Genomic DNA, 26,210 nt, shown 5'->3' with positions numbered 1-26,210 from the left:
TGGGGAAGCTCACTCCCCAGCAGGAGCACAGGCCGGGCAGGGGGGATGAGTGAGGCTTAAGGGGTGGGGAGGCCTCCCCCCCACTTGCTCTGGCCCAGGGCCCCACAAACCCCTAATCCACCTCTGATCCTCGATGTTGTAAATGTGCACGTCTGTTGCTGATGTACATTCTGCCTCTGTTGCCTGTGTTTGAGGCGGTACTAACTGGAGCCAGCGTACAGCACCCGCACGCACGGGGCGGCTTTAGCAGACCGTGCAGCTAGCTCCCTGCTGGGCTGAGGCTGGCAGAACAGCAGCGGCAGGCGCCAGGCGGAGCTCTGCGGCGCAGTGGCAGGACAGAGCCCGGTGAAGCCTGGAGCTCTCCGCCAGGCGCGGGCCCAGGGCTGACTTGTCAGCGCAGCTCCTAGAGCCCCAAGCGCGTGCGGGACGCTCGCGAGCCCAGGCGCTGGCCCAGCTGCGGGGGGGGAGGGGGGCGCATGCCTGGCGCGTGCTGTCGGGTGGAGGGTGCGCGCGCCGCGCAAGTACGGACCTAGGTAGCCCCGCGGCGGCCCGCTGACGTCGGGCTGGGGGCGCGCTGCGGGACACCTGCGCTCGGGCTGAATACGCGCCCGCCCCTCGCGCTCCGCCCCGGCCGGTGATTGGCCGCGGCGGGGGCGGGCCTAAGTCACAGCAGCGCCCCGGCCCTGGGGCGATGGTGCTGGGGGTTGTGACCGGCTCGCCCGGGGCCCCCGCCCGCCACGCAGACAGCCTGGGTCGGCGTTCGGCTGGTGCTGTCTGCGCCCCCTCTTCTGCGGCCCAGCGCGTTCGGTGACTCAGCTCGAGGGGAGCTGCGGGCAGCGGGAGAGCCAGGCAGAGGCAATCGAGTGCCGTTTTCCAATCCGGGCTCGTGCTCTCCTGTCTCCATGGTAACGTTCAGCCCCGGAGGGAGCGCGCTGGGCAGCGGGTGGGGCGAGGCCGGAGTTGGGCTGGGGGGTAAGGAGGGGCCGCGAGGGGGCTAGACTGGAGCCGGCCCTCCCTTCTGAGGCGGGGCTGGGAGGAGATGGCAGTGGCGGGGAAGGGGGCGAGCGGTTGGCGAGGGGCGGTTGACTGGGGCGGGCTGAGGAGGGGGCGAGCGGGTGGCGGAGGACTGTGGTGGGGGAGGGGGCGAGGGCTGTGGTGGGGGTGGGAAGGGGGCGAGCGGTTGGCGGGGGCTGTGGTGGGGGAGGGGGCAAGCAGGTGACAGGGAGGGGCTGTGGCGGGGAAGGGGGCGAGGGGTTGGCGGGGGGCGGGCTGAGGAGTGGGTGAGCGGGTGGGGGAGGGGGCAAGGGGCTGTGGCAGGGAAGGGGTGAGGGGCAGGCTGAGGAGTGGGTGAGCGGGGCAAGGGGCTGTGGTGGGGGTGGGAAGGGGGCGAGTGATTGGTGGGGGAGGGGGCAAGGGGGCGAGCGGTTGGCAGGGAGGTAATTCTCACCCCTGGGAAACACATCTCTGTGCCAAGGGACAGGAGGCCGGTGGCCTCGGGGGCGGGGGGCCCGGCCAGGCCTTGGGATGGCTCCGGGGCCAGGGGCAGCTGCGTCCCTACCCACCCGGTCTGGTCCTCTTCCTGAGTCGGAGCCGCGGGCCCAGCCTGTGTGAGGGCAGCGGTGTGCCCTGTTCCCTTCCAGGTCACTCGTCCGGCGGTGGCTGAAGAGCCCGATGGCCGCACGTGGCAGAGATGCCATCGCCTGGTACCAGAAGAAGGTCAGTCCTAGGACAAAGAGCTGCCCCGCTGGCAGCCCTGCATTTTGCAACCCCCCTTTACTCTAATCACTGCTGGGTGAGAGTCTGTCCCTGCACTGACTTTGCTAGGAGGGGGAGCGAGCCCCTTCCGTGCTTGGCCACTGTACGGGCTTGGACAGATCGCTTATCCCCCATCCGCGGTTTAGGGAGGAAGCACAGGGAAGGTACCTGCCTCCCTGGGGCAGCTGTGACTATTGTTTGTTTATAATAGCACAATGCATGGTTGTCTCTCTCTTTTTTTAAAATGTTTCCAGCTTCCAGTGCTCTAAGTCATCCCTAGCTCTCAGATAGCTTGGGAAAAAAATAAATACAGAGTTTGCAGCACTGTTTTAAAATTTCAGCTGAGCACGACGACATTTTGTTTTACTTTATTTTAAAGGGATATTTGAGACATCCCCAGAAAGCAACAATACATCAAGTGCAATGGTTCTCAGACTTTTGTACTGGTGACCCCTTTCACATTAGCAAATGTCTGAGTGCAACCCCCCCTTATAAATTAAAAAACACTTTAATATGTTTACCATTATAAATGCTGGAGGCAAAGCAGGGTTTGGGGTGGAGGCTGACAGCTGGTGACCCCCTGAAGGGTCCTGACCTGCAGTTTGAGAACCCCTGATTTAAATATGTAGTGGTCTCTAATCTTGATTTTTTTTTGGCAGGCATGATTGAAGTTGCTTTGATTTAAGCCAGTGAATGATTTTAATCACAATTTAATTCAAGAAGGAAACCTTGATTTCATGAATTTGAATTGTTTTGCAATTGAGTTATTTTCCTAAAGAAAGGTTGATTCTAATTTGTAAGCATTACAATGTTGATTTGCAACTAAATAAAATTAATCAAATCATTAAACTGAAATGAAGAAAATCTGCCTGCAGAAGAGCCTACTGCTGTCAAAAGCTGGTTTAGCACTTTAACAAGTTAGCCAGTGATTTTCAACAATTCAGTAGTTTGACTATTTTAAAAATTTGGTAGGAAATATGTACTAAATATTTTTATATTTAAGTCACTAGGTTATAACAAATTTAAATTTTAAATTTACCTGATTTAAAAAAAAACAGGTTTTGTTAAATCAAATTTTATCTACCCTGTTTTGGTTTGTTGTAAATTGAAGGATTTTGTCATCTAAAGAATGTATTTTTTCAGATTGGCGCCTATGACCAACAGATATGGGAAAAATCTATAGAACAGACGGAGGCGAAGGTAATTTTTTTATTTAAAGTTTTCTTTTAAAATTTGCTGTTTGTCCCATGCCATTTATTGGCCCCTGTTATGTGGCTGCAGCAGTTTGGCTTAATGCAAGTCCCAGAAGCCCATACAGTGAAAGGCATTACATGCCATAGATATACTTACTGTACAATACAGTTTGTCTTCAAGAGAAGAATCAATCTGAACTTTACTATTTTATACACTGCTAAAAGTGCTAGGTATTTTATAGAACAAAATGAAAAGACCTAGGCCCTGCCCTGAAGAACTGACCGTCTATTTTCAGGTATTACTCAATGACTAGTGGTAACTATTGGTGTTATTTATGCAGGATACTACTACGATTCTAATTTAACCATAAGTTCCTTTATTACATCCAAAAGTTGAACAGAATTTACCCTATTTCTCTAAATTTGGGTAAAAAAGAAAGCAATTTACTACATCCAAACAGGAACAAAACATTTATAAGCATTTATCAAGATACTTGCAAACTGGCTAAACCCAGGGCTGCTTAGACCCATATTGGTCAGCTCCAACTTGGGCAGGTAGGTATTCACAATGAACACTAAGTTTATTTTTTATATCTTTTAATTGACAAATGGTGTCATTACCTATTACTGCCAGTGTACCCTCCTGCAACAACCATCCTGCTTGTGAGTTTGGATCTTCCTCTTTTTCCAAGAGGTCACTGGCCAAGCCTTCTGCTTGTTAGGGGTTTTCAGCTTTGGTCATTCCTTACCAGTAGTCCTGTTACACTCCCATCTGAGCTCAGGTCTTTTCACTGGGTTTCCTGAAGCTCTATTAAGCAACTTCTGCCAGCTCTTCCTTGCTGCTCCTGTCCGAGTCTCAGGCAGCTCTTATTAATGCTTCCTGTATCTGGCTTGTCCTATCTCTTTTCCAGGGCCCAGGTGCCCTCTTTTAAGATTAACTGGGAGTCAGCTGACCAGTCACAGGTGCAGTGTCCTCTTTAGCCCCAGGAAATGGAAGTAGTGGCTCTAACTGTGGTTCCTGCAGGGTGCAGCGCTTGTTTTAAAATAAATAAATACAAATAGGATCTTTGACTAATAAACTTGTCACCAGAAGAGCGCTAGAAGTATTGAATGAGGTTCCTGATGTTAGTGCTGGAGATCATGGTTTCTGGAGAGATCAGAGTAAAGAAAATGCAGGCAGTCTTTTCTATTCACTACAAAAATTAATAATTCTTTGTTTTTAAATTTGCAGGGCTTCAAAAACAAACCCAAAAAAAAGGGCCACATACAGCCTGATCTGATAGATGTTGACTTAATCAGAGGTAGGTATCCGTTGTATCAAATGCCCTCAGGTTAAATGTGACATACACTTCTGCTTTACACAATGGTGGGAAGAGGAATATCTTACCTTTTACCTAGGTTTGACATAATTTACTACTACTGTCTGGTTTCTGAAAGGACAGCTATTTAGGTCATGGGTCAGCAGTGCTTGAAGTTAGCATTAGAGGACACAGACTGCCCAGAGTGTGACACCTGGCAGAGGGACTGGAGGTTTGCTGGAACCACAGCATGATCAGCTAAGGGCTGGGGTTGTAGATAATGCCTGGGGGAGGAGGGGTGAAGGGTGGTCATTGCAGGTTTGTTTTGTGGATGACAGTTTACGTAAGATAGAGGTAGTTGGGACTGGGCAAGTGGGCTGAGAGGAGGCGAAGGGATTCATATGATTTTGGATTGATGGAACTGGTGAATGGCTGAAGTTTGAGTTCTTTCCCATTTCAAATTATACTGTATTTTAGAGGGAGTTTGGCCTTGTCTAGGGAAGAAGTTATAAGTAAGGCTAAGATTATCAGTTATATTTAGTGAAAGTCATGGACAATAACCAAAAATTCATGGAAGTCCGTGCCCTGTCTCTGATTTTTATTAAAAATCACTGACAAAATGGGGAGGAGGGTGGGTCCAGCATCCACTGCTGATGGGGCTCCAGTGATGGCTGAGAGCACAGAGTTTCCCCATGCAACTGGCAGCAACTTGGAGCTGTGGGGTCCTCCTACAGTACCAGCTGGGAGTTGCAGGGGAGCCCCATCCCTGCTGCTTCAGGGCTGAAGGAAAAATGTTATGGAGGTTTCTGGAAGTCATGGATTCTGTGACTTCCATGACCTCTGTTACAAAAGCTTAGCCTTAGTTACAAGTAAAGCATTAGCTATAACTCCCATTTAAACTACCTATACATCATGTATTTTCAAGGCTCCACATTTGCCAAAGCCAAGCCTGAAATCCCGTGGACATCACTAACTAGAAAGGGGATTGTGCGGGTTGTGTTTTTTCCATTATTCAGCCATTGGTGGATACGGGTTACGTCCCAGCGTATTTTTATGTGGCTTCTGGTCCTTTACCTCATGCAAGGTAAGCACTGGAAGATGCTGTGTCATCTTTTTGTTTGTGGTTATGGAAAACATATTATTGTTCGCTAATGCCATTTGCAGTGGTAAGGATGCAGCTTTGAAGTGTGTGTTTGAGCATTATCTGCAGACACTGCACGGCTTTCCATGCCACATGCTTCTTGGGTTCCACCTTCTAATCTACCGTAAGGGTGCTTAAATGACTCTGTTACATTTGATTCAGCAAAAGGGAGGAAAGATGGTCTTGTGGCTGAAGCAGTGGACCAGGGCTCATATAAGTGAGAGAGATCTGGGTTAAATTTCTGTTCAGTACTTCCTGTGTAACCTTGGACAAATCATTTAATCCAGTGGCTCTCAACCTTTCCAGACTACTGTACCTCTTTCAGGAGGCTGATTTGTCTTGTGTACCTCAAGTTTCACCTCACTTAGACTGTTTACAAAATCAGACAAAATACATAAATGTTACAGCACATTACTGAAAAATTGCTTGCTTACTTTTACCATATACTTATCAAATCAATTGGAATATAAATACTGTACTTACATTTCTGTATATGGTACATAGAGCAAGATAAACAAGTCATCTGTATGAAATTTTAGTTTGTACTGACTTAACTAGTGCTTTTTATGTAGCCTGTTGTAAAACTAGGCAAATATCTAGATGAGTTGATGTACCACCTGGAAGACCCCAGGGGTACACACATCTGTGGTTGAGAACCACTGGTTTAATCTATGCTTCAGTTCACATATGTTAATGAATTTAGCCCCATTTTATAGATGGGGAAGTGCTCTTGTGTGTCGGGTGGGGGAGGGAAGGGCAGCATTGTATAAGCAACTAGGTAAGATGGGATTAGCATTTCTAATACATTCTATTGAAGCTGCTGTGGGCACCACAGTTCAGGCAACTTCATTAGTTTATACAAAGTAGTTCTAGCTCAGTGGTTCTCAAACTTTTGTATTGGTGACCCTTTTCAGATAGCAAGCCTCTGAGTGTGACCCCACCCTTATAAACACAAATATATTTAACACTATTATAAATTCTGGACCCAAAGCAGGGTTTGGGGTGGAGGCTGACAGCTCATGACCTCCCCATGTAATAACCTTGCTACCCCCTGAGGGATCCCAGTCCTCAGAGTGAGAACTCCTGTTCTTGCTCAACCAGAAGGTGTGGGTTTGATGCAGGAATCACTGGGTGAAATTCTCCAGCCCGTTACACCCAGGAGATTAGATCATAATGATCCCTTTTGGCCTTAAAATCTCTGAATTTGCAGGCTTTTACCGTTGTCCTGGTCCCCATGGATTTTTCCATGCAGTTCCAGGAATATTTGAGATCTGGTCCTTCATGCTGGGACTGGACTCCCCTCGCCTCCCTTTGAGGTGATCTTCCAGGCTAGAAATGAGGCCACAGGGTGGGGGAAACTTACTTTGCCACTGCACATGCTAGACCTGTTCTGTAGATAAATTGCCTACCCACCCTGCGTTGGCGAAGAACCTAGTTAGTGAAGGTACTGTAGATCCTGACATTCAACTCCTCTTTGTGTCAGTCCAGCTTCTGTAGTAGTCATTTCTTTAAGTGAGCTGGAACTGTATCCTCTGAAGATTGTAAATGGCTTTCATAGAACACATTCTGACAGAGGAAAGTAATTTTTTTGACACACCTTTTATCCCTTTTGTGGTTCTGTTTTCTATTGTTTTAATATACTTACAAATCACATTGCAAAGAAGGAATTTCAGAGTAGTAATACCAGGGCCACATAACAAAATGAGGGGGAGTTAGTATCTGCAAAAGCTTTTAAAGTGAACAAAATTAATCATTGGGACAATAATAAAAACAGACATGCCCCTTTCACCCTTAAATAGGGAATTCCCAGTGTAGCTTTTGCATTTTATCAATTTCTCTTTCAGTTATAGCAGTCGTGTTGTATTTCATGATACCTGTTGCGAGTGCAAGTGAAATCATTGGACCAATGTGCCTTATGCTACTGATGGGAACTGTTCACTGTCAGATCGTGTCTACCCAGATCAACAAACCCCCGGGAACCAATGGAAGCAGCAGGAGGCGGAGGTGAGATGAAACAGAGCGCTAATTGTGTGCATTTGCAAGAATTAGAGTAATAGGGTACAGCGTCAAGTTACTGGATAAAGGTCTTGTTTGCTGCTGTTTTAAGTAAATATATTATGTAACTGTAAAATGCAGAGATACATGTACCATATGCTTGATCATGGATAGCCCACCTTCTTCCCCCTTTCACAGCTTTCGTAAGTGCTATCACACTCTCAGGAAGTCTGGCCATGTTATGTCCCCTTTATTTTATACTTCACAGTTGGACTGTTCTTCTAATGAAACCTTGATAGTCCAGCTTCTTTCTGTGGCCAGTGGTGTGTGCTCCACAAACCACATCATGCTTATGGCTTTGGGAGCTTGACCAATGTTTTACACTTACATTAACAGAGGCGCTTCTCACACACTTTCAGAGGGGGCAAAGGATGACATGTGACTCTTGCCTTTTTTTGTTGCATGGGAGACATTGCAGCTCTTTTTTATTTAATTTAAAACTGCCCAATGTCGGTCTCAGTGCAGCCTTCCTGCTGAGAGAGAGGCTGTAACTACTACCCTTACAACATTTCCACACAGACTGTTTTTCCATGTTTATCTTGTACCATAAAGGATGTAATTATACTAGTGTGTATTCTCCTCTGGGGACATAAACCTAATTCCTACTGATGCTAGTAAAAATTACCTGTGCATATTGAGGGGGATTGACCCAGTATCTGCATGATGCATTTGACAGAGCAGCTAGAGTGGTGTATGGATTTGGTATGTGGTTTTTAGGGTGTTAAGATGATTTATTGTAAATTAAGTTCTCTTCCCACTCCATTTTTTTAAATAGAAAATTACGAAAACCTGTGGGTAGTGATGGAAGCAGAGATGCTGGCAGCTGGTCTTCCTCTGACAAAGCCAATAAAGGAGACAAGCAGTTGGAACCTACATCCATTATCAATAGTTTGTTTGGCATGCTCTTCCGTAGGAGGTGTGTATACTGCACCACGAGGATGTGTGTGTTTGTAATGGTAGTGTACAAACAGTTGAGCATTCAGAAGACAAACAGTGCTTATTAAGTAACAGTCTCACATTCCCAAACTGCACAAGTTACAGCTGTTCTTAAACTAAATCCAAGTGGCACTGCCATTGGAGGAAGTCTGTCTTACTAGGAGTCCATATATTTGTCCTCATTCTGGGTATGGGACAATTTTGGTAGCCTGTTTTAGAAACACAATTGTGCGGAGTGTTAGAGGCTCTCTAGTCTCTGAGTGACCGTCCTAAGCATATGTACTCCCCATTAGGCCCTGTATTTAGTTACCTTGCTTTGCTCAGTTCAGAGTCAATTTACCCTTTGTTTAACCTGAGCAGATCATTTTTTAAAGTATTTTCTAAGACAATGAAAACCAGGGAAAAGGAGGATGCACTATTTGGGTTCATCCCTTTTATCCCCTCTCCCAGCTGAGTTTTTTTTTTTTTTTTTTGGCTGGAAACTTAACCTCTTCTGATTGTTAACCTCCGATCTAAGCTGCCCCCTTTTGTTACTATTTTAAAAGGTACCTAAAAGTTTCTCCTTTAACTACTTTTTGACTTAATTACTCCTGAATCTTGCCTTCCCCCTGGATTTAGAATCTGTAGGACATTTGGGAACTGGCATTTGACAATGGAGTAGGTTTGTTCCCTCAAAGACAGGGCCGTGAAGTGCCTGAAATTGAGAGAATTTTGTAGCCTTTCAGCTATTGTTTAATTCTGCACCAGGCAGGCAAGTGACAGAGTAAATTGACATTACCCTATCGAGAGCTTTGCTCTGAAGTCAGAACCGTTCTGTTGCATTTTGATTCCCCAGGTTAAGGAGGGTGAAATTGGTAGCTGATAAAGGGACTGAAACAGAAAGTGGTGTGAGTTCTGTGTATAGTGGCATTAAGAACAGACTTTCCAGATCCGAATATAGGCTGCTGCATTTCAAAGAGAGAGACAGACTTTCAGATGGGGAGAAGAGTCATCGGGTAAGATTGAGTCATTATTGGAAAATTCCTTTCTGCATTGATTCTTAGGTCAATGACTGACTTGGTGCTGGTACCTTAATATCAGATATAAATATAAACTCCATTTTAACTTACAATAGAACACAGATATGCTAAACATGGAAACCTGTGGGAAGAATAAAGGAGGCCTCTTTATACTGAAATGCTTGTTTATTTGGATGGTCTTTAATTCAAAGGTTGGTTGATTTAAAAACAAATAAAATTCAGAATTCTACCATGTAAAATATCTGCCCTGCAAACAATTAGTGCATTGTCCTTCTGTTGGGAGATAATTCAGGTTCACTTGATGGAATTTTTGTATGTGACCTTAAAAAACAGTTTTATCCATGGAAGCGCTAAAATGAAGGCTTTGGGATTGGTGAGAATCACTTAGACAAGAATGTGACGCAAACAGCATTGCTCCCAGAGTCTCTAATACATGGAGGCGGCATTCAGGGAGGGAATAGACTTGGTTGTTGGGCCAGAGCTTTCATGGCAACCCAGTCATGTCCCATGCCCAGGGTTACACAAAGACTTGTGGATGTTGCTGGCCTTTGAGGCATCAGGCTGTGGAGGGGAGGAGATCAGGAGTTGAATTACTTCCTTTTCTGTTTTAGCTGCTGGAGAGATTGGATGTTTCTCCCCCCTCTCTTTCCACTGCTGCAATGACAGGCTGGCCCATCAGTTGCAGAACTTGTGTGATTCTTTGACAACTCGTTCTGCTTATACTTTTAGAAGTAATTTCCCTTTTACTGGCTATTGTATTAGTCTAGAATTCACACTGGCCAGATACTTCTGCTTGATGCAGATCTGCTTAGTTTTATTAGCCCCATATTCTAGTTCATTTAGATGGTTGCTTTTCTTCCAGGATGGCTGCACACATACGGGTGGCATTTCTGATGAGCTGTCAAGTGAGGAGGATGCTGAAGCCATGGCACAGAGGATTTTGTTACGCAGAAGTGTAGAAGGGGCCTCCAGTGACAATAGCTATGAAGACAAGAATCGGAGACCTCTTACTTCTTCAAACCAGTCAGCATCACAGGTAGTTTTGTTGGATTACCTTAAGATTCCATAAAGTTTACTGTTACTGGCTCTCAACTAACATTTCCTTTTTATTTATGGCAGGTCATTCAAGCCATTAAAGGGACTAGAGAGTCCGATAGTGTGGTTGAATCTGAACTAGACTCAACAGCCTTTAGTCAGGTAGGGGTCCTAAAATACCAGAGATCTTTCCATCATTTAAGGTGGGCAGAGCAGTACATCTATTCTATTCGGGTTTTTAATAGGGTGCTCATCACTGTAGTATCTGAATGCCTTCCAGTAGTGCACTGAGCATGTGACTACACATCTGTCACTTGTTCTCTCATCCTCTGCCCAGAGGGATAAAAGTGTGCAGTGATGTCTTATTTTAATAGGGTTTGTTTTGTTAAATATACCTGTTGCTTTGTGTTGCACTTGGAACAGAAAGTGGTGAGGTTTGTGATGGTCTTTAGCTCCTTGAAGAGTTAGTTTCACAGTCTTGGACTAGCTTCTGAGAAGGTTCTAGTGTTCCACACAGACTTTACCCTTATTGTTCACACTGCCAGAGGAGTGAAGCTGTCGATCAGTCTTCATTCCAGAGCTCTAAGCAGTCTTCTAGGAATCCTGGGCTGTCACACTCAATGCTGTCTTGGTTTCCACTGGTCATTCCCCTGTTGATACTTTTATATAGCCCTGTCTTATAGTCAGATCTGCAAAAAATTTAATTTTGTGAGCATTCATATGACATGATACTCCCTGCTTGTGGATCATGATAGACTACAGCACAAGAGGAGTGTATGAGATTTGTTTCCAATGCAAAGTGCTTTCATTTGACCCCATTGTTTACTGCCTGCATAGTCTGAAAGGCATAGTGGTTGTTGCAGTAACAAGGGAGACAGGTTAAATGTGTTTTAGACAGCTGGCCAATAACAATTCAGAGTCACCACCAGGCAGACTCCACAGCCCTCAGCTGTGTATTTGGGATTATAGTCTTTCCAGGTTGTAAAGCAGGGAAGAATTTAGATGAAGATTCTGTCTCTTCTAGGTAAGAGTTGATTTTTTTTTTAAGAGCTTTATGACTGACTCCATTTAAACTCCCTAATTTTTGTACCTTTTCAGTGCTTTGAATTATGAAATTCTACTATTCTACTATAATCACTATTCATTAGGGACTTGGCCGTTGAGTAAACATCAGGCATTCTAAAAATTCTATTTTTCATAGAAATCAGCTGTATAAATTCTCACTAAACTCTGTCCCACAATGATGATGAAGCTATCAAAATGCATTCTAAATTCTGGTTCCATTTTCCTGGCCTTCAGAATTTTCATGAAATTAGTGTAAGTTATTCTGAAGGTGGGAAAACATGAATAGTTTGTTGCTGTGAGTTCATGTAGCAAAAGCATCCCTGTGTCGAAATGCCCTTTCTGTTCTAGCTTGTCAGTGTGGCTTCAAGTTGGCTTGGCTCGACCATGTGGTTGTGAACATATTACCTGAAGATTAAAAGATTTTTGTTGTTGAAGGCTCAGTATGGAGGAGTTACTTTTGTAAACTTCCTTTTTCTTTAAAGGAATCAAGGTCTTGTTTTAGTGGTGGGTCCCAGAGCTGCAGTGTGTCTCGGAGAGACTCTGAAAGCACCCGCCATGACTCTGAGACAGAGGACATGCTCTGGGATGACCTGCTTCATGGACCAGAGTGCCGTTCTTCCTATACCAGTGACAGTGAGGAAGGGAATGTAAAAGGAAGTAAACGGGACCTGAAAGACGATGTTTTCCAACAGGTCTGTTCAACCACTTGCAATAAATGAGGAGCCTATAAAATATTTTTCTTTTGATGTAATTTGTACCCTCTAAAATAATACAGGAGGTAAATTCTGTAGCTGTAACTTGTGCAATCACATTGCTAGAAGTTGACTTTGCCAGGTCAAAATGAATAAAAAAAAGCCATGGCCTAATCTGTTTCCTCTGAGGATGGACACAGTTTAGCAGATGGACATTTCTGTAAAATTCAATGATGAGCATAGATATTATCTTAGGATTTATAAAACAAGTTACCATCAGTACCTTGACTGTGGCTGGCTGTATTAAAGTGAAATATGAATGTAAAAATAAATGAGGGAAGCATTGGACAGGATGCACGAATGCTCTGGCACATAGACTTGAACCTTGATTCTATTTAGCAAAAGTATCCTGAGGGAAATAGTGTGGAAATTCAGGATTCCAGCCACAGCAGTTCTTGCTATGAAAGCATCACAACAGCCTCTAAACCTTAGGTGGGAAGATACTATTATTTATATTCTCCTAGTTCAGGGGTGTGCATATGCACCAATCATAGCTTCTAACTCTTCAGATCTAGCATTTCAGTCTTCAGTGTTACAGTAGGAAGCCTGTAATATTATCACTTTATTAGTAATAGCACCCAGAGTCACTGTGAAATGCTCAGGGGGATAGAGGCCATACAAATAAACTCAATAATAATAATGGGGGCTTTCAAGTATCCCCATACTGACTGAGTACATGTTACCTCAGGATGGGATGCAGAGATAGTTTCTTGACATCTTAAATGACGGCTTCTTCAAACAGCTAGTCCTGGAACCCCCAAGAGGAGAGGCAATTCTCGATTTAGTCCTAAGTAGAGCACAGGATCTGGTCCAAGAGGTGAATACAGCTGATCCACTTGGGAACAGTGACTATAAAATAAAATTTAACATTCTGGGTAGGGGACACCACAATAGCATTTAATTTCAGGAAGGGGAACTACACAAAAATGAGGAAGTTAAATGAAAAGGTACAGCACCAAAAGTGAAATCCCTGCAAGCTGCATGGAAACTTTTTAAAGACATCATAATAGAGGCTCAATTTAAATGTGTACCCCATATTAAAAAACATAAGAGGACCAAAAAAGTGCCACCAGGGCTAAAAGTAAAAGATAAAGGCAAAAAGGCATCGTTTAAAAAAATGGAAGTTGCATCCTACTGAGAAAAATAGAAGGGAGCATAAACTCTAGCAAGTGAAGTGTAAAAATATAATTGGGAATGTTAAAAGAATTTGAAGAATAGCTAGCTAGAGACTAAAGTAACAAAAAAAAAATTTTAAGTACCTCAGAAGCAAGAAGTCTGCTAAACAATCATCCAGTGGCCCCACTGTTAAAGTAGTTATCGAAGACTATAAGGCAGTGGTCTCCAACCTTTTTATGCCCAGGATAACTTTTTTGAATTTAAGGGCAACTCAGGATCTGCCCCACCCACTCACTCCATCCCCCCTCTCACTCACTGTCCCCTATCCTCACTCCTTTCACTGGGCTGGGGCTGAGGGGTTTGCAGTGTGGGAGGGGACTTGGGGGGGGGGCAGGTGGCTCTGCATGCTGCTCGTCTCTGCAAACACTGCCCCCACAGTTCTTGTTGGCCACAGCCCCCTATTCCCAGTCAATGGGAGCTGTGCTTACAGGCAAGAGCAAAGCGTGGAGGGAGACCCCCTGCTGCCTCAGTCTTAGCAGCAACCTTGCTGTGCAGCTGGAGATTGCGATTGACTGGGAGATCCTCCAGGATCAACCAGTTAATTGCAATTGACTGGTTGGTGACCACTGCTATAAGGCCACTGTAGAAGAATTAAATGTTTTCTTTGCATCAGTCAGTCTTCATAGCTGAGGATGTGAGTGCGATTCCCAAATGGAAGCCACTCTTTTTAGGTGAAAAATCTGGGGGACTGTCCCAGATTGTGGTGTCATTATCCAATTGTTCGAAAAAACTTTCTCTACACAGTAATAAGTCACCAGGACCAGATGGCATTCACCCAAGAGTTCTGAAGGAACTCAAATGTGAAATTGCAGAACTACTAAAATGTAGTCTGTAACCTATCAGTTTCTGTACCGGATGACTAGAGAATAGCTAACGTAATGGCAATTTTTAAAAATTGGCTTCAGAGGTGATCCTGGCAATTACAGGCCAGTAAGCCTAACCTTATTACTAGGCGAATTGTTTCAAAAATCATAAAGAACAGAATTATCAGACAAGACACACAGATGAATATGATTTGGGGGAAGAGTCAGCATCCTTTTTGTAAAGGGAAATCATGCCTCAATTTACTAGAATTCTTTGAGGGGATCAACAAGCATGTTGACAGAGGTGATCAGTGGATATAGTGTACGCTGACTGTCAGAAAGCCTTTGACAAGGTCCCTCACCAAAGGCTCTTAAGAGAAGTAAGCTGTCATGGGATAAGAGGGAAGATCCTCTCATGAATCCCTAACTGGTTAAAAGATAGGAAACAAGGGGTGGGAATAAAGGGTCAGCTCTCAGAAAGGAGTGGTGTCCCCCAGCGGTCTGTACAGGGACTGGTATTTAACATCCATAAATGATATGGAAAAAGGGGTATACAGTGAGATGGCAAAACTTGCAGATAGTACAAAACTACAAGATAGTTAAGTCCAAAGCAGACTGAAGCATTAAAAGGATCTCACAAAACTGGGTGACTGGGTAACAAAATGGCAGAAAAATTCAAATGTTGATAAATGCAAAGTAATGCACATTAGAAAATATCTCAACTATACATATAAAAGTCTAAATTAGCTGTTACCACTCAAGAAAGCGATCTTGGAGCCATTGTGGATAGTTCTCTGAAAACATCCACTCAGTGTACAGCAGCAGTCAAAAAAACATTGGGAATCATTAAGAAAGGGATCGATAAGACAGGAAATACCATATTGCCTCTCTATAAATCCATGGTATGCCCACATCTTGAATACTGCATGCAACTCTGGTGGCCCCATCTCAAAAGAGATATATTGGAATTGGAAAAGGGCAAAAAAAAAATGATTAGGGGCATGGAACAGCTTCCATATGAGGAGAGATTAATAAGATTGAGACTTTTCAGTTTGGAAAAAAGAGACAACTAAGCATGGGGAGATATGATAGAGGTCTATAAAATCATGACTGGTGTGGAGTAAACTGGTGTTTTCTCCTTCTCATAACACATAGGGGTCACCAAATGAAATTAATAGGCAGGAGGCTTCAAACAAGGAAGTATTTCTTCACACAACAACACAGGCAACCTGTGGAACTCTTTGCCAGAGGATGTTGTGACGGGCAAGATTAATTGGGTTCAAAAAAGAACCTGATAAATTCAAAGGATAGGACCATCGATGGCTATTAGCCAGGATGGGCAGGGATGGTGTCCCTACTCTGTTTGCTAGAAGCTGGGAATGGGCAACAGGGAATGGCTTATCTGTTCTGTTTAGGGCACCTGGCATTGGCCACTGTTGGAAGACAGGATACTGGGCTAGATGGACCTTTGGTCTGACCCAGTGTGGCTGTTACATTCAGAGTCACAATCAGGATTAGGGCCTTGTGCTAGATGCTGTTGGATATACATGCAGACAATTTTTCCTTGAATAGCTTATAGTTTCCATGTTGAATTTTAAAACTATATTTAAACATTTTCAATAAAAATGCTGCTTATTTTGAAACCATTTCCTGTAGATAGTTGAGAAATGTTTTCAGTATATTGTATCAGTGTTGCATTTTCTTCTCCAGAACCATTTGTTCTGGCTTCAGAATACGAGCCCTGCATCTGCAAAAGTAAGTGCCCTGATCTGGGAGGGAAGTGAGTGCAAGAAGGTGGACATGTCTGTGCTGGAGATCAGCGGGATCATCATGAGCAGAGTAAGGACTGATTCCTCCTTTCTCCCTCTTCCCCCCAACTCCCCGAGGGCATGTCTACACTACAAAGTTAAGTCTACTTATGTTAGATTGATTTTACAGCCACAGCAATAAATTACTGCGGTTTTTCATGTCCACACTACTCTCCTGTCAGTGATGTGTGTCCTCCCAGGAGCACTTTCACTGACCTAAGCTCTAGGCCGAGCTCCCAGTCAGAGCCCGGCCGCCACCCAGGCTCTCAGCTCTCCACTCCCCGTGAAGCAAGCTCCCTGCACACTGGGGAGCTGAGAGCTTTGCAGGGTGCCCACAATCTAGGCACTCAGCGCTGGGCAGTGAAGCAGTGCTGACATCTGGAGCTCACAGCTGGGACACCCCCCTGCTCAATTGCAAAACAGGAACCCTACCAGCAGTGAAATTGACATTGTCGATTTCATGGATCTGGCTGTCAGCCACCCTGACGGATAACAGGTGATGGAAGTAAATGTCTGTACAGACAGTGTGTTGTCATAATATGGAATCATTTTATGCCACACTTTTGGTTTTTCACTCTCTTTCGCTGTAGCTTTTCTAGTATATTTCCTGGTTTAATCTTGCTCACTTGCTGTGTTCTGAGTTCAGTGAGTGGAAAGATGAAGTGTGTAATGGCTGACCTTTATCTTACAGCCACACCAAATACTGTTTCTTTGAAGTGGAAGGTTATGTATGTACTTACACATACAGGTTTTCTAATGGAGTTTTAGAATTGGAGGATTTTCCCTATTGTTTTTTTAACATACAGTAATTTTAAAAATTAGTGGTAGCTCATATAGTGCTAATGATATTTGCCTATTCTCCAGGTTAATGCCTATCAGCAGGGAGTAGGCTATCAGATGCTGGGAAACGTTGTCACCATTGGGTTAGCATGTCTTCCTTTCCTCTACCGGCTCATCCATACAAAGAATCTTGAACAGCTGCGATCCATTTCAATGAAGGAACTTTTGAATATCTTTTGTGGGGCTCCTACCATCACCCCTGTCATTGTCTTGGCTGTGATTAACTTCCTTGAGCGTCTCTGCCTGACTTGGATGTTTTTCTTTATGATGTGTGTTGCTGAGAGAACTTACAAACAGGTTTGTCTAAATGTGCTGAGTTACTTTTCATGAACATGCTGCTGTCATTGCTTCTCCTCTTAAAACAGCTGCTGAGATGCGTGTTTGGGAGCAGTAAGACACTGTGGGGACTGCTGGGATATCTTTATACCTGAGGTGCTATGGCAGGTCTCTTCACCTGAGAGATGCAAAGACTAACTTCCACCATGAATTAGTCTTTAAAGCTTGCTATTTTTTCTCCGTACTGCTGAAAGGAAATTAATCTTAAGTACTTGCTGTCTTACAAGTCTGGGGCAAATTGGAGCACTCTACTGGTACAGCTAACAGCTTTTCCTACTGTGAAGCTTACAGTTATGCCATTTGTCTTAGAATGAGAAATAAGGGTCCACCAGGAAGTAATGTGACCCCAAGGTGGAAGACTACAGCTGCCTGGCTCGACTTGATTGGCCTAAAGACAAATCCTGACAGGGCCTAGGGTCATAAGGATGTGTCTTTGTATCTATCACATCCTTCCAGAAGGGAATGTGGCTAACAGATTTGCTAGTTTGCTACTGTTGATATAGATGTGGTATACTAGGATGACTGTTATCCTTTAAGTGAGAGAGATACTAAAGGTGTCATGGTTTCCTCTTGTACAGGAATGTTATTCCTACCACTGGCAAGCACAAATGATTTGTTTAGCAACTAATGTACATATTATATTAAGCATCATATGGATGCTAACATTAGACTATCAGTGTGGATTTTCTTTACTGACACACTTTTCTTTGCAGCGGTTTTTGTTTGCCAAGCTTTTTAGTCACATAACATCTGCCCGGAAAGCCAGGAAGTATGAAATCCCCCACTTCAGACTCAAGAAGGTGGAGAATATTAAAATTTGGTTGTCACTGCGCTCCTATCTAAAGGCAAGTCGTGATCCAAAGAGTGCAAGTATATGTTTAAATGTTAACAGACTAAAGCAAGTGGTGTAAACAAAGTTGTTGGAAGGTTCAGGTGGACTCCAGCTGCTGCAGAAGCTGGAGTTCAGGATATTACAACTTTTTCCTGGGTAGCTGAAAACTATTGCTATATTTGTGCTATCTTTTACTGAAATTCAAAAGGTTTCCCCAGGTCTGATTAAACATTTTGTTTCAACAGAGGAGAGGGCCCCAGCGATCTGTGGATGTAGTTGTCTCTTCAATCTTTTTATTGGCTCTGTCAATTGCTTTCATATGCTGTGCACAGGTGAGACTCACATTTTATGTTCTGTGAGCAATAAAAAGCCAGTGAAAAACAACTGCTCAGTATAACTGGTAACTGCTTTGCAGGTGGATTTTAGTCCTTAAGTAGATTTCAGAGGGTTTTTTTTCCCTTTTGTAGGTAAGTATAGTTGTTAGCAACAGTTTGCAAAATGGTTTCATTGTGCTGCAGATGAATGCTTATGCTTTTGCTAGTTAACTGCCCATCTCAAGTTTGGCTTTGCTGAGTGTAGTAATGTTGGGATCCAGTTTCATATGTGCTGAGGGAAAGAGACTCATCCAGCCAGTTCCTTTAATAATCAAAATCCACTTACATTGGGCAGCACTCTTCAGAGTATCTAACTATCAGATGGCAGGGATAAAGGGAATGAATATTAATGTATTGATCAAGCTGACATAGACTGATCTCACTTCACTTTAATTACTGTCCTACCTCTTATTCGTGTATTTGGGAGTGGTGAGTTCTTTGGCTGATGTTATGGTGGTCACACAGGCCATAGCTGCTTCTATGTGTTGAAAGAAAGTGTTTATAGTAGGTGAATAGGAACATTTCGGTCTATTTGCCAATTTCATTGTTTTGTTTACTACAGGTTTTAAAAGGGCACAAAACATTCCTGAATGCAGCTTACAACTGGGAGTTCCTCATCTGGGAAACAGCCCTCCTCCTTTTTCTACTGCGCCTGGCATCACTGGGCTCTGAAACCAACAAAAAATATAGTAATATTTCAATCCTGCTCACTGAACAGGTATCTCAGCTGCAGCTCACCCTCCTATAGGCTTACTGTTTTCTAGTATGAAAGTGATCTTTCCAGTTCAAATGAACTCCCTCATTTCAGCTTAGTGCCTTTTTTAAGACCCCTTTTGATTTTTATTTGTTCATAATAGAAGAGTAACTCCTACAGCAGGCTTAGAGGAAGAAAGCCAGTTACCCAGGCCCAAATGCCAATGTTTTTCATTTTTTGTTGATAGCTGGGGGAGAGAAAAACCTATCACTCTGGGAAAAAGTTGGATGTTTGTTAATCTATTACTGCTCCGCTTGAAAACCACAAGTAAGCACCATAGCAAGGTAGTGACTTTTGCATAGGCCTGCAGTCCCTGTGCTGTAAACACAGATGTGGCTTGGGTGAAGTGCTTGGATGTAAAATCTGCTCTAAAATACCTGTTTCCATCACAGATTAATTTATACCTAAAGATGGAAAAGAAGCCAAACAAGAAAGAACAGCTGTCCCTAGTGAACAATGTTTTAAAACTGTCTACAAAGCTACTGAAGGTGAGTTCCTATCCTTAACACTCATGTTGCCTACCAAAAAAGACAATAGTTAGATCACTAATGTGCCGAAACCACTGCATGTCATGCTGACCAATGTCATCTCATTGCTTCCTTGTATTCTCATCTATGTATGTCTGTCTTGTTCTGTAAGCTCTCTGGGGTAAGGGATGCTGTCTTTGTACAGTGCCTAGCACAGTGTGGTTGTCAGTGACTGAGGTGCTGGGTGATACCAGTAGTAACATGGATAAGAATAGGGACTAGGGAGGTGGAGGACTAGCTTGTCATTCTAGTTGTACTGTCTTGTTTCCTCATTCTCCCTCACTGGAATTTTTGGATTCCAGTCATTTTTTACTAGGGAATGAGCCTGGTGTGTGACACCTACAAGATGCTCCCCAGATTTAAAATTCTAAACCGTTCAGCAGCCCACTAGTTTGATCTAAGTGTTGCCATAAGGAAGATTCTCACCCTTTATGATAGGGTCAGTGAAATGCTTGAGCCCTGGGGAGGCAGAGATGCCTATTTAATGTACCCAAGAGGATTCTGCAATATCTGGTTGGCAGAAGTCTGTCTGGGGTATAGCAGGCTATCAGAGTAATTGAAAACGTTGGAGACTACAACTGGGCTCAGGTGTAACTTCCATTTTCTCATTACAGGAGTTAGACACACCATTTAGACTCTATGGCCTGACTATGAACCCTTTAATCTACAACATCACGCGAGTTGTGATCCTGTCTGCCATCTCAGGTGTTATAAGTGATCTTCTTGGATTCAATATCAGAGTAAGTGCTGCTGCCATTTGAGATGGCAAGGAGCATGTTCTAGGAGACTGGGACCCAACTGACGTATGGAAGACCTGGGTCTAATTCTGCCACTAACTTGCTGTCATTAGCACAATTGCTTCACCTGTTTCCCTCTCTTATCTGTGCTTTGGGGCAAACCCACTCATGTTTGAGGACAGCAGGAATGGCGAGTGGATAAATTCAGATAAGCACACAAGTAGTTTATAGGACTACTACAGCCAAAAAAACTGCAAGTTTTTGGCTGCCTCCGAAGCAGAGTTGCAATGACTGTTAGTTTACTAGCATGCCTAAACCATTATGTAATAGTATGCATTTTATCTCAGTCTTTCAAAGACTAGCAATTGCATGTTGCATTTTTTACAATGGCTGTAATTTATTCAGGAGATTTCTTGTTTTGCTTTGTTATTTAAAGTCTCTGTCAGATAAACACCAATTCCTAACCTCTCTTTTCAGTTATGGAAAATCAAACCATGAACTGGCCAAGGCTCAGCCCTCAATGCTGTGAGGATTATCAAACCATCAGGACGACACCGGATAGAAGCAAGACATTGGCTTGAGGCAGAGGTGGTCCTAAATTTTGGCATATTTCTTACACGTTTGTATATCAAAGATGTTCTCACATTGCTTAGATTCAGAGCCTACAGAATAAACTAGTTTAACTTGTGAGGGCAGCCCAGGACTTGCCCACTAAGGAAACAAAACTTGATTTGTCCATCAGCAGTGTGACACTGTTCTAAGGGCATTTCCCTATTAAATAGGTGCCCAAAGTGTGCAGCAACCACACATTTTTGAGGGGCCTCAAAACAGTAGGAGAACAATGATATGGGATTCTGTATACAACAGCTTATGTCCATAGCCCATTTACATATGTGTAAGTTACTGCAGCAGGTTGGCTCTTTCTTACACAACTAACTTGCTGTGGCAGCTTCTCCATTTCCTCTCTGTTAGCGTGAGACCTTTAATTTCACTGCAGTAAGTCAGTACTATGACTCCCAATTACTGCTTTAAGATATAAAAAAAGCTCTTAATATGGTGTTAAGGCCTTGACAAGAGGACTCACTTTCCTAATAACTGTCCAGGCTAAATGCATTACAGCTGAGCAGAACATGCCAGGTGCTGGATGGTTAGGGGGTAGACTTTAAAATTCTGCTATCTGTGCCTTTTTAGTTTACATATTAGAGCAGATCCCTATTCCTCTTTCCATCAGCTGCATCTTCCTCCAATGCCCCATTTGGTAGGTGCATGTGTCTAGTGGCTTCAAGTAAAACATTCATTTAAGTGCTTTTAGGCTAAAGGGGCAAAGTCTGCTTTGAACCTTGCCCCTTTATTCTGTGCTACTACAGCCTTTCATGAAAATTCAGTCCCTCCACCCAAGATAAATATGGCCTCCAAAGGCACTTGATGGTTAAACTTTCAGTTACATAGCAACAGTAAAGCCACTCTGCTGCACATACTAGGAGACATGATAGTTTTTATATAATTAAGTGTTCTTCAGACAACTCATTATTCTTGACTGATAAGCTCTAATAGAACAAGCAGAGCATTCTCCACAAGGGAATATGCAAACACTTGTTCTCTACAACCTCTCAATCTGTAAAGCACCATCAGTGTATAAACACTTTTCAGAATGCTGGTAGCAGCTAGAAAACTGAAGAATAGAGTAACATTTACATGTAACACTTGAATCTTTGGTAATGAGGAGGTGGATCAATAGGGCTGTTAAAGCATTCTGGAAAATATTAATGCTTTCTACTTCTATAGTGCCTTACCTTTCTAACACAGGTAAGTATTATTCAGAGATGTGGTAAGTGGAAGAAAAGAAGATTCCCCTTTTCTAATTCACAGCCTCCTGAAAGTATACAGTAGCTGCCTTTTATGCAACACTACTAATAAAGCACCTTGGACCAAAGTAAATGGCCCTCTGGGGTAAGGGCTGATTGTGAAAACCATGTGAGGCACGAATGTGATAACTTCCCCTTCAGTATGAGATCTAACTGTCTACAACTGGTATGAGGAAAGAATCTAAAGCCACCTCACTAGGAGAAGTTGTTTTGCTGTAAGTGCAGCTTGTGTTTTTCTTAGGCAGGTGACTTTTTCCTTTTTTAATAAATTAAGAAATAGTAAGTCAGTCATAGGACTAAGATTGAGATTAAAGGATACCTTTAACTCCAGTGTTCCATCTCACGCCATAAAGGGACGATGACATAGGTCATTGTTTGTAGTAAACTGTTTATGCAAAGCTATTTTCTGTACAATGAAAAGTAGTAAAAATGTAAAAAGTGACATTTAATACACAAATAAACCCATGGGAAGCAAACTCCATCAAACAGCTGGTATTATGTTTTGCAGGACTGTGGTTGAGTATGTTATGTGAAAAGGGAGACTAGGTAACTTTCAGATGATAAATGCAGTTTATCATTGGAAAATATGGATGTTTATGGGTAACTTGGGCAGTATATTTAGCTAAAAGACAGTTTTAATGCAGACCGCATCATTGTAAAATAAGGCTACAGCTAACATTTTACAGTGCAAGAATGAACAGGCTGTGAATGGGAGTTTCTTTTTAATATATCTATATAAAAAATAATGAGCGATTTACAGGTCTCTAGTCAGAACCTCAGAAGTGTGTATATATAAAGGTGCTGTACAATATATAAACATTTACATCCATATGTTAGCATTCCAAGGCCACATTGCTAAGTCATCTTATACAGTAAGTACAGGTACAAGTTCTCTAGAAAAGACTCACAGAGGACACCAAAGCAGGTCACAATGTTAACAATCAGAAAACAACATTTGGATGGATGGGTACTTGCTGACTGTTAACCATTGAAATGGTGCTAATTCATCTCAGTATTAAATTTCTGAATTTGGTACTATTCTCAATGGTTAGAACAAGTGCATACTCCTTACTTAAAGAGGATCCCACAGGTTTATCAACCAAGAATACAGGATTAATATCTACATAGGCTAACTCAAATATTTTCACAGTCAAGCTCTACAATATTGAGGATTTGTACAGTTTATGCTACAGCAAATTGATGGATTCATAAAATGTGAAGCAGCAGAGGACAGTTCAGATGTGCTTTAAAATCTGTTTATTTTAGAACTGTTCATTTAAGCCTGCTGCTCAGTAGTTGTCTATTTCAAAAGTGTCTAGCTTCACGTCAGAACTGATTTTTTTTTTTTTAAGTTTAGTGAGGCTAATCAACTTAGCTGCTCAGTTATGTTTTTAATGAGCAAGTCAGATTAGTTTAACATAAGGGTCCAGAAACTGATCTTGACTTTCCTTACCTTTTTTCCTCTCCTTTTGGGAACTGGCCCAGCTCCTTTTACTGTTTTTTATTTTCAGTCATTGAAAACTTAGCACAGGTCAGGAAATCAAATCCATTAAGAATGCTACTGAGTAAATCAATCCATGAAATTTCTGCAGACTGCTATAAAAATATCATCTGTCAACATTCCTCAACATTATTTAAATACATATTAAAGCCCAAACAATAGATATTAAGTCTCATGTACCCTGTATGTCATCTGTTTCTCACTCAACCCAAAAGCAATTACACACATACAAAACACAGGAGACTTCTAATAGTAGGCACAGGTCAGAGGGACTTTTAAAAGAAGCTGTTGGTGGTGGTTGGTTCTGTCTGTGTTTGCAACAGCAGGATTTGCTGTTTCAAATACTACTTTTACATATCAATTTTTAGTTTTACAAGTAAAGATGGGACATTTCCACGTGTTTTTAAAACATACAGTATGTGGTGCTTTGACATACAGTACCAGAGGGAGGTTGAAAGCATAGCACCATGTCCATTCCTTATTTCTAAAGAACTGACAAGGTAAAATCATGGCTCTGCTGAAGTCAATGGATATTTTTGCCAGTAATTTAACAGGGCCATGATTTCACCACTTAGTCTTCAAAAGTGTTTGCAATATGTGTTTTGCAGATAGTTACTATAATTACCTTAAATGAATTAAGCATATTAAAACATTTTGTTTTGCTATGCTAATAGAAAGCAAAACTGATCCCATAGATCAGAACAAAATGCAATTCTCTCTTTAAATGTCACATTAGGTATTAGGAACTTTTAAGAAAAGAAGCCAGTGGGGCAGCATCAGTGGCTCATTTGCTGCCCTAGAGTTGATAGAACCAGCACACTCACCTTCTTACTGAAGTTGTGAGAACTCGAATTATTCCCCTATATAAACATGCGACATGCCTTTGAGAAAATAGCTATTTTCAAACAAAATCTTGGCTTTGCTGTGTCTGGGAAAAACGTACAAGGAGGATGAAATTGATTAGCTACAGTAGATAACTTGGCACAAGAAGAAGTAGTGAGTCATGATCACATTGGCAATACAAGCATTAAGAAAGTTTGTTCAGAATCTCACAATGCTATCTGAGAAAGCCTTAGCAGTGCAATGTTGAGAGAGCAGCAGGACACTGCCTTCAAAAGGACGAGGGGACAGCAGCTTATGGAAGAGTTGCTTACAAGCAATATGAAAGGTCCTTCATGCAGCTTAGTTAAGTTTAAGATCAAACGTACTGTCCAGCCTCTAGAGTTAGTTTCTGAAAAATGACAACATTGTGGAAAAAAGATGCTTTTAATTGACCAGATTAGAAATCTGATTAAAACATGTTCTGAAAATGTTTGTCAGTCAAACTGGTTTTTCAGTGACACCTGTTGCTTTTGTGACTTTACTTGCACTTGGTATCTTCCAAGGTCCAGGAGTTATTGGTGCTTTCTTGACTGGAGAGCTGCATTCAGTTTTTGAAATTCCATCATCTTTGGTTTCATCAGTTGGCTCCAAGACTTTTTCTGTGTGGTCTTTGTTAAGAATAACTGGATCTTGTGTTTCAAGCCTACTTTTTTTTTCCTTGGAAAGCTGTGAAACATCAGAAAGACTTGCAGTTTTGAAGTTGCTAGAACTTGGCTCTCCAGCACTGGCTTTCTTTACTTTTTCATCTTCATCTACTTTTCTCCTAGGCTCATTGGCCTTATTTAGTGGAAGAGTCTTTTCATCCACTTTTGTTTTTTTTCTCTCTTGAGACCACTTCTTATTCTTTCCAGCAATGTTCTGCTTTGTGTCTTGCTGTGTTACTCCTGATTTTTCATTTCCATCTTTGAACAGCTCAATAGTCTCAACATCACCACCACCAGCTATTTTATCTTGAGTCTCTAGTAACTTGTCTGATTTGTCCCCACTTTCTTCTTTTTTGGGATGCTTTTGGGGACTGACAGATCTGCCTTGGTTTGCTCTCAAAGTTTCTTTTAAATTGATTTCTGAGTGTGTATTCTCACCTCTCCTGGGATGCTCAGACTGGTCTGAGAGATTGCTGTGTGTGTTTTGTCTCTCACCTTTCCTTGGACTGTGGAGCCCCACTTGCTGCGATTCCCCAGATGTGCCCAATCTTTTTGGACTCTCAGATCTGTCTCTCCTAATGATGTCATCAGTTACTAATTCTAAATTATTTTTTGACAGCTTATACCCTAAACTAGTAGGCTGGTCCCATCTCTTCATATGCTTCTGGGTAGAAGACAGATGCTTCAGCTCAGACTGATTCTCAGTTAAAGTGCTTTTCTTGTCAGGCACAGTGTTCTTAGCTTCTTCCAGTTTCTCAGATATGTGAACATGTGCTAAAGCTTCTTCCAGTACTGGTGAATCACATACTGAAGAGGGGGGTAATGGTGACTGTTCATCATATATTATATTTGAGGATGATGGATTAAAACTATCTTGATCAC

The 26,210-nt window shown here is 42.6% G+C and overlaps 2 protein-coding genes across 9 annotated transcripts in view; one reads left to right on the top strand and one right to left on the bottom strand.

The window, feature by feature from the left end:
* Positions 1–692: 692 nt before the first annotated feature.
* Positions 693–24,882, top strand: PHTF1 (putative homeodomain transcription factor 1). Of its 5 annotated transcripts, none has more exons than XM_030561755.1 (19): positions 693–905; positions 1,641–1,716; positions 2,899–2,955; positions 4,180–4,249; positions 5,172–5,330; positions 7,232–7,391; positions 8,218–8,358; positions 9,214–9,373; positions 10,260–10,433; positions 10,517–10,594; positions 11,980–12,189; positions 15,939–16,067; positions 16,901–17,173; positions 17,926–18,057; positions 18,290–18,376; positions 18,981–19,136; positions 19,565–19,660; positions 20,314–20,439; positions 20,914–24,882. In XM_030561755.1, exons 2-19 carry the CDS (start codon positions 1,672–1,674, stop codon positions 20,932–20,934), a joined length of 2,274 nt encoding a protein of 757 aa, XP_030417615.1. In that variant the 5' UTR covers positions 693–905; positions 1,641–1,671; the 3' UTR covers positions 20,935–24,882. The 5 variants fall into 5 exon arrangements, with proteins under 5 accessions (XP_030417615.1, XP_030417618.1, XP_030417617.1 ...); XM_030561757.1 differs by lacking the exon at positions 693–905 and adding an exon at positions 937–972; XM_030561758.1 differs by lacking the exon at positions 5,172–5,330.
* The window catches only part of MAGI3 (membrane associated guanylate kinase, WW and PDZ domain containing 3), a 235,891-nt gene continuing 233,289 nt past the window's right edge, over positions 23,609–26,210 (bottom strand). For 2 of the 4 annotated variants that reach the window (XM_030561749.1, XM_030561750.1), the window contains one exon: positions 23,609–26,210. In XM_030561749.1, coding sequence (XP_030417609.1) covers positions 25,123–26,210 — 1,088 coding nt within the window. In that variant the 3' untranslated portion in view covers positions 23,609–25,122. The other 2 variants (XM_030561751.1, XM_030561752.1) reach the window with 1 other exon arrangement.

The sequence above is a fragment of the Gopherus evgoodei genome, chromosome 4 (assembly GCF_007399415.2).
Source record: "Gopherus evgoodei ecotype Sinaloan lineage chromosome 4, rGopEvg1_v1.p, whole genome shotgun sequence".
NCBI classification, from domain to species: domain Eukaryota; kingdom Metazoa; phylum Chordata; order Testudines; family Testudinidae; genus Gopherus; species Gopherus evgoodei.
The sequence above is the reverse complement of the archived record's forward strand: the minus strand, read 5'-3'. Positions and strand labels throughout refer to the sequence as shown.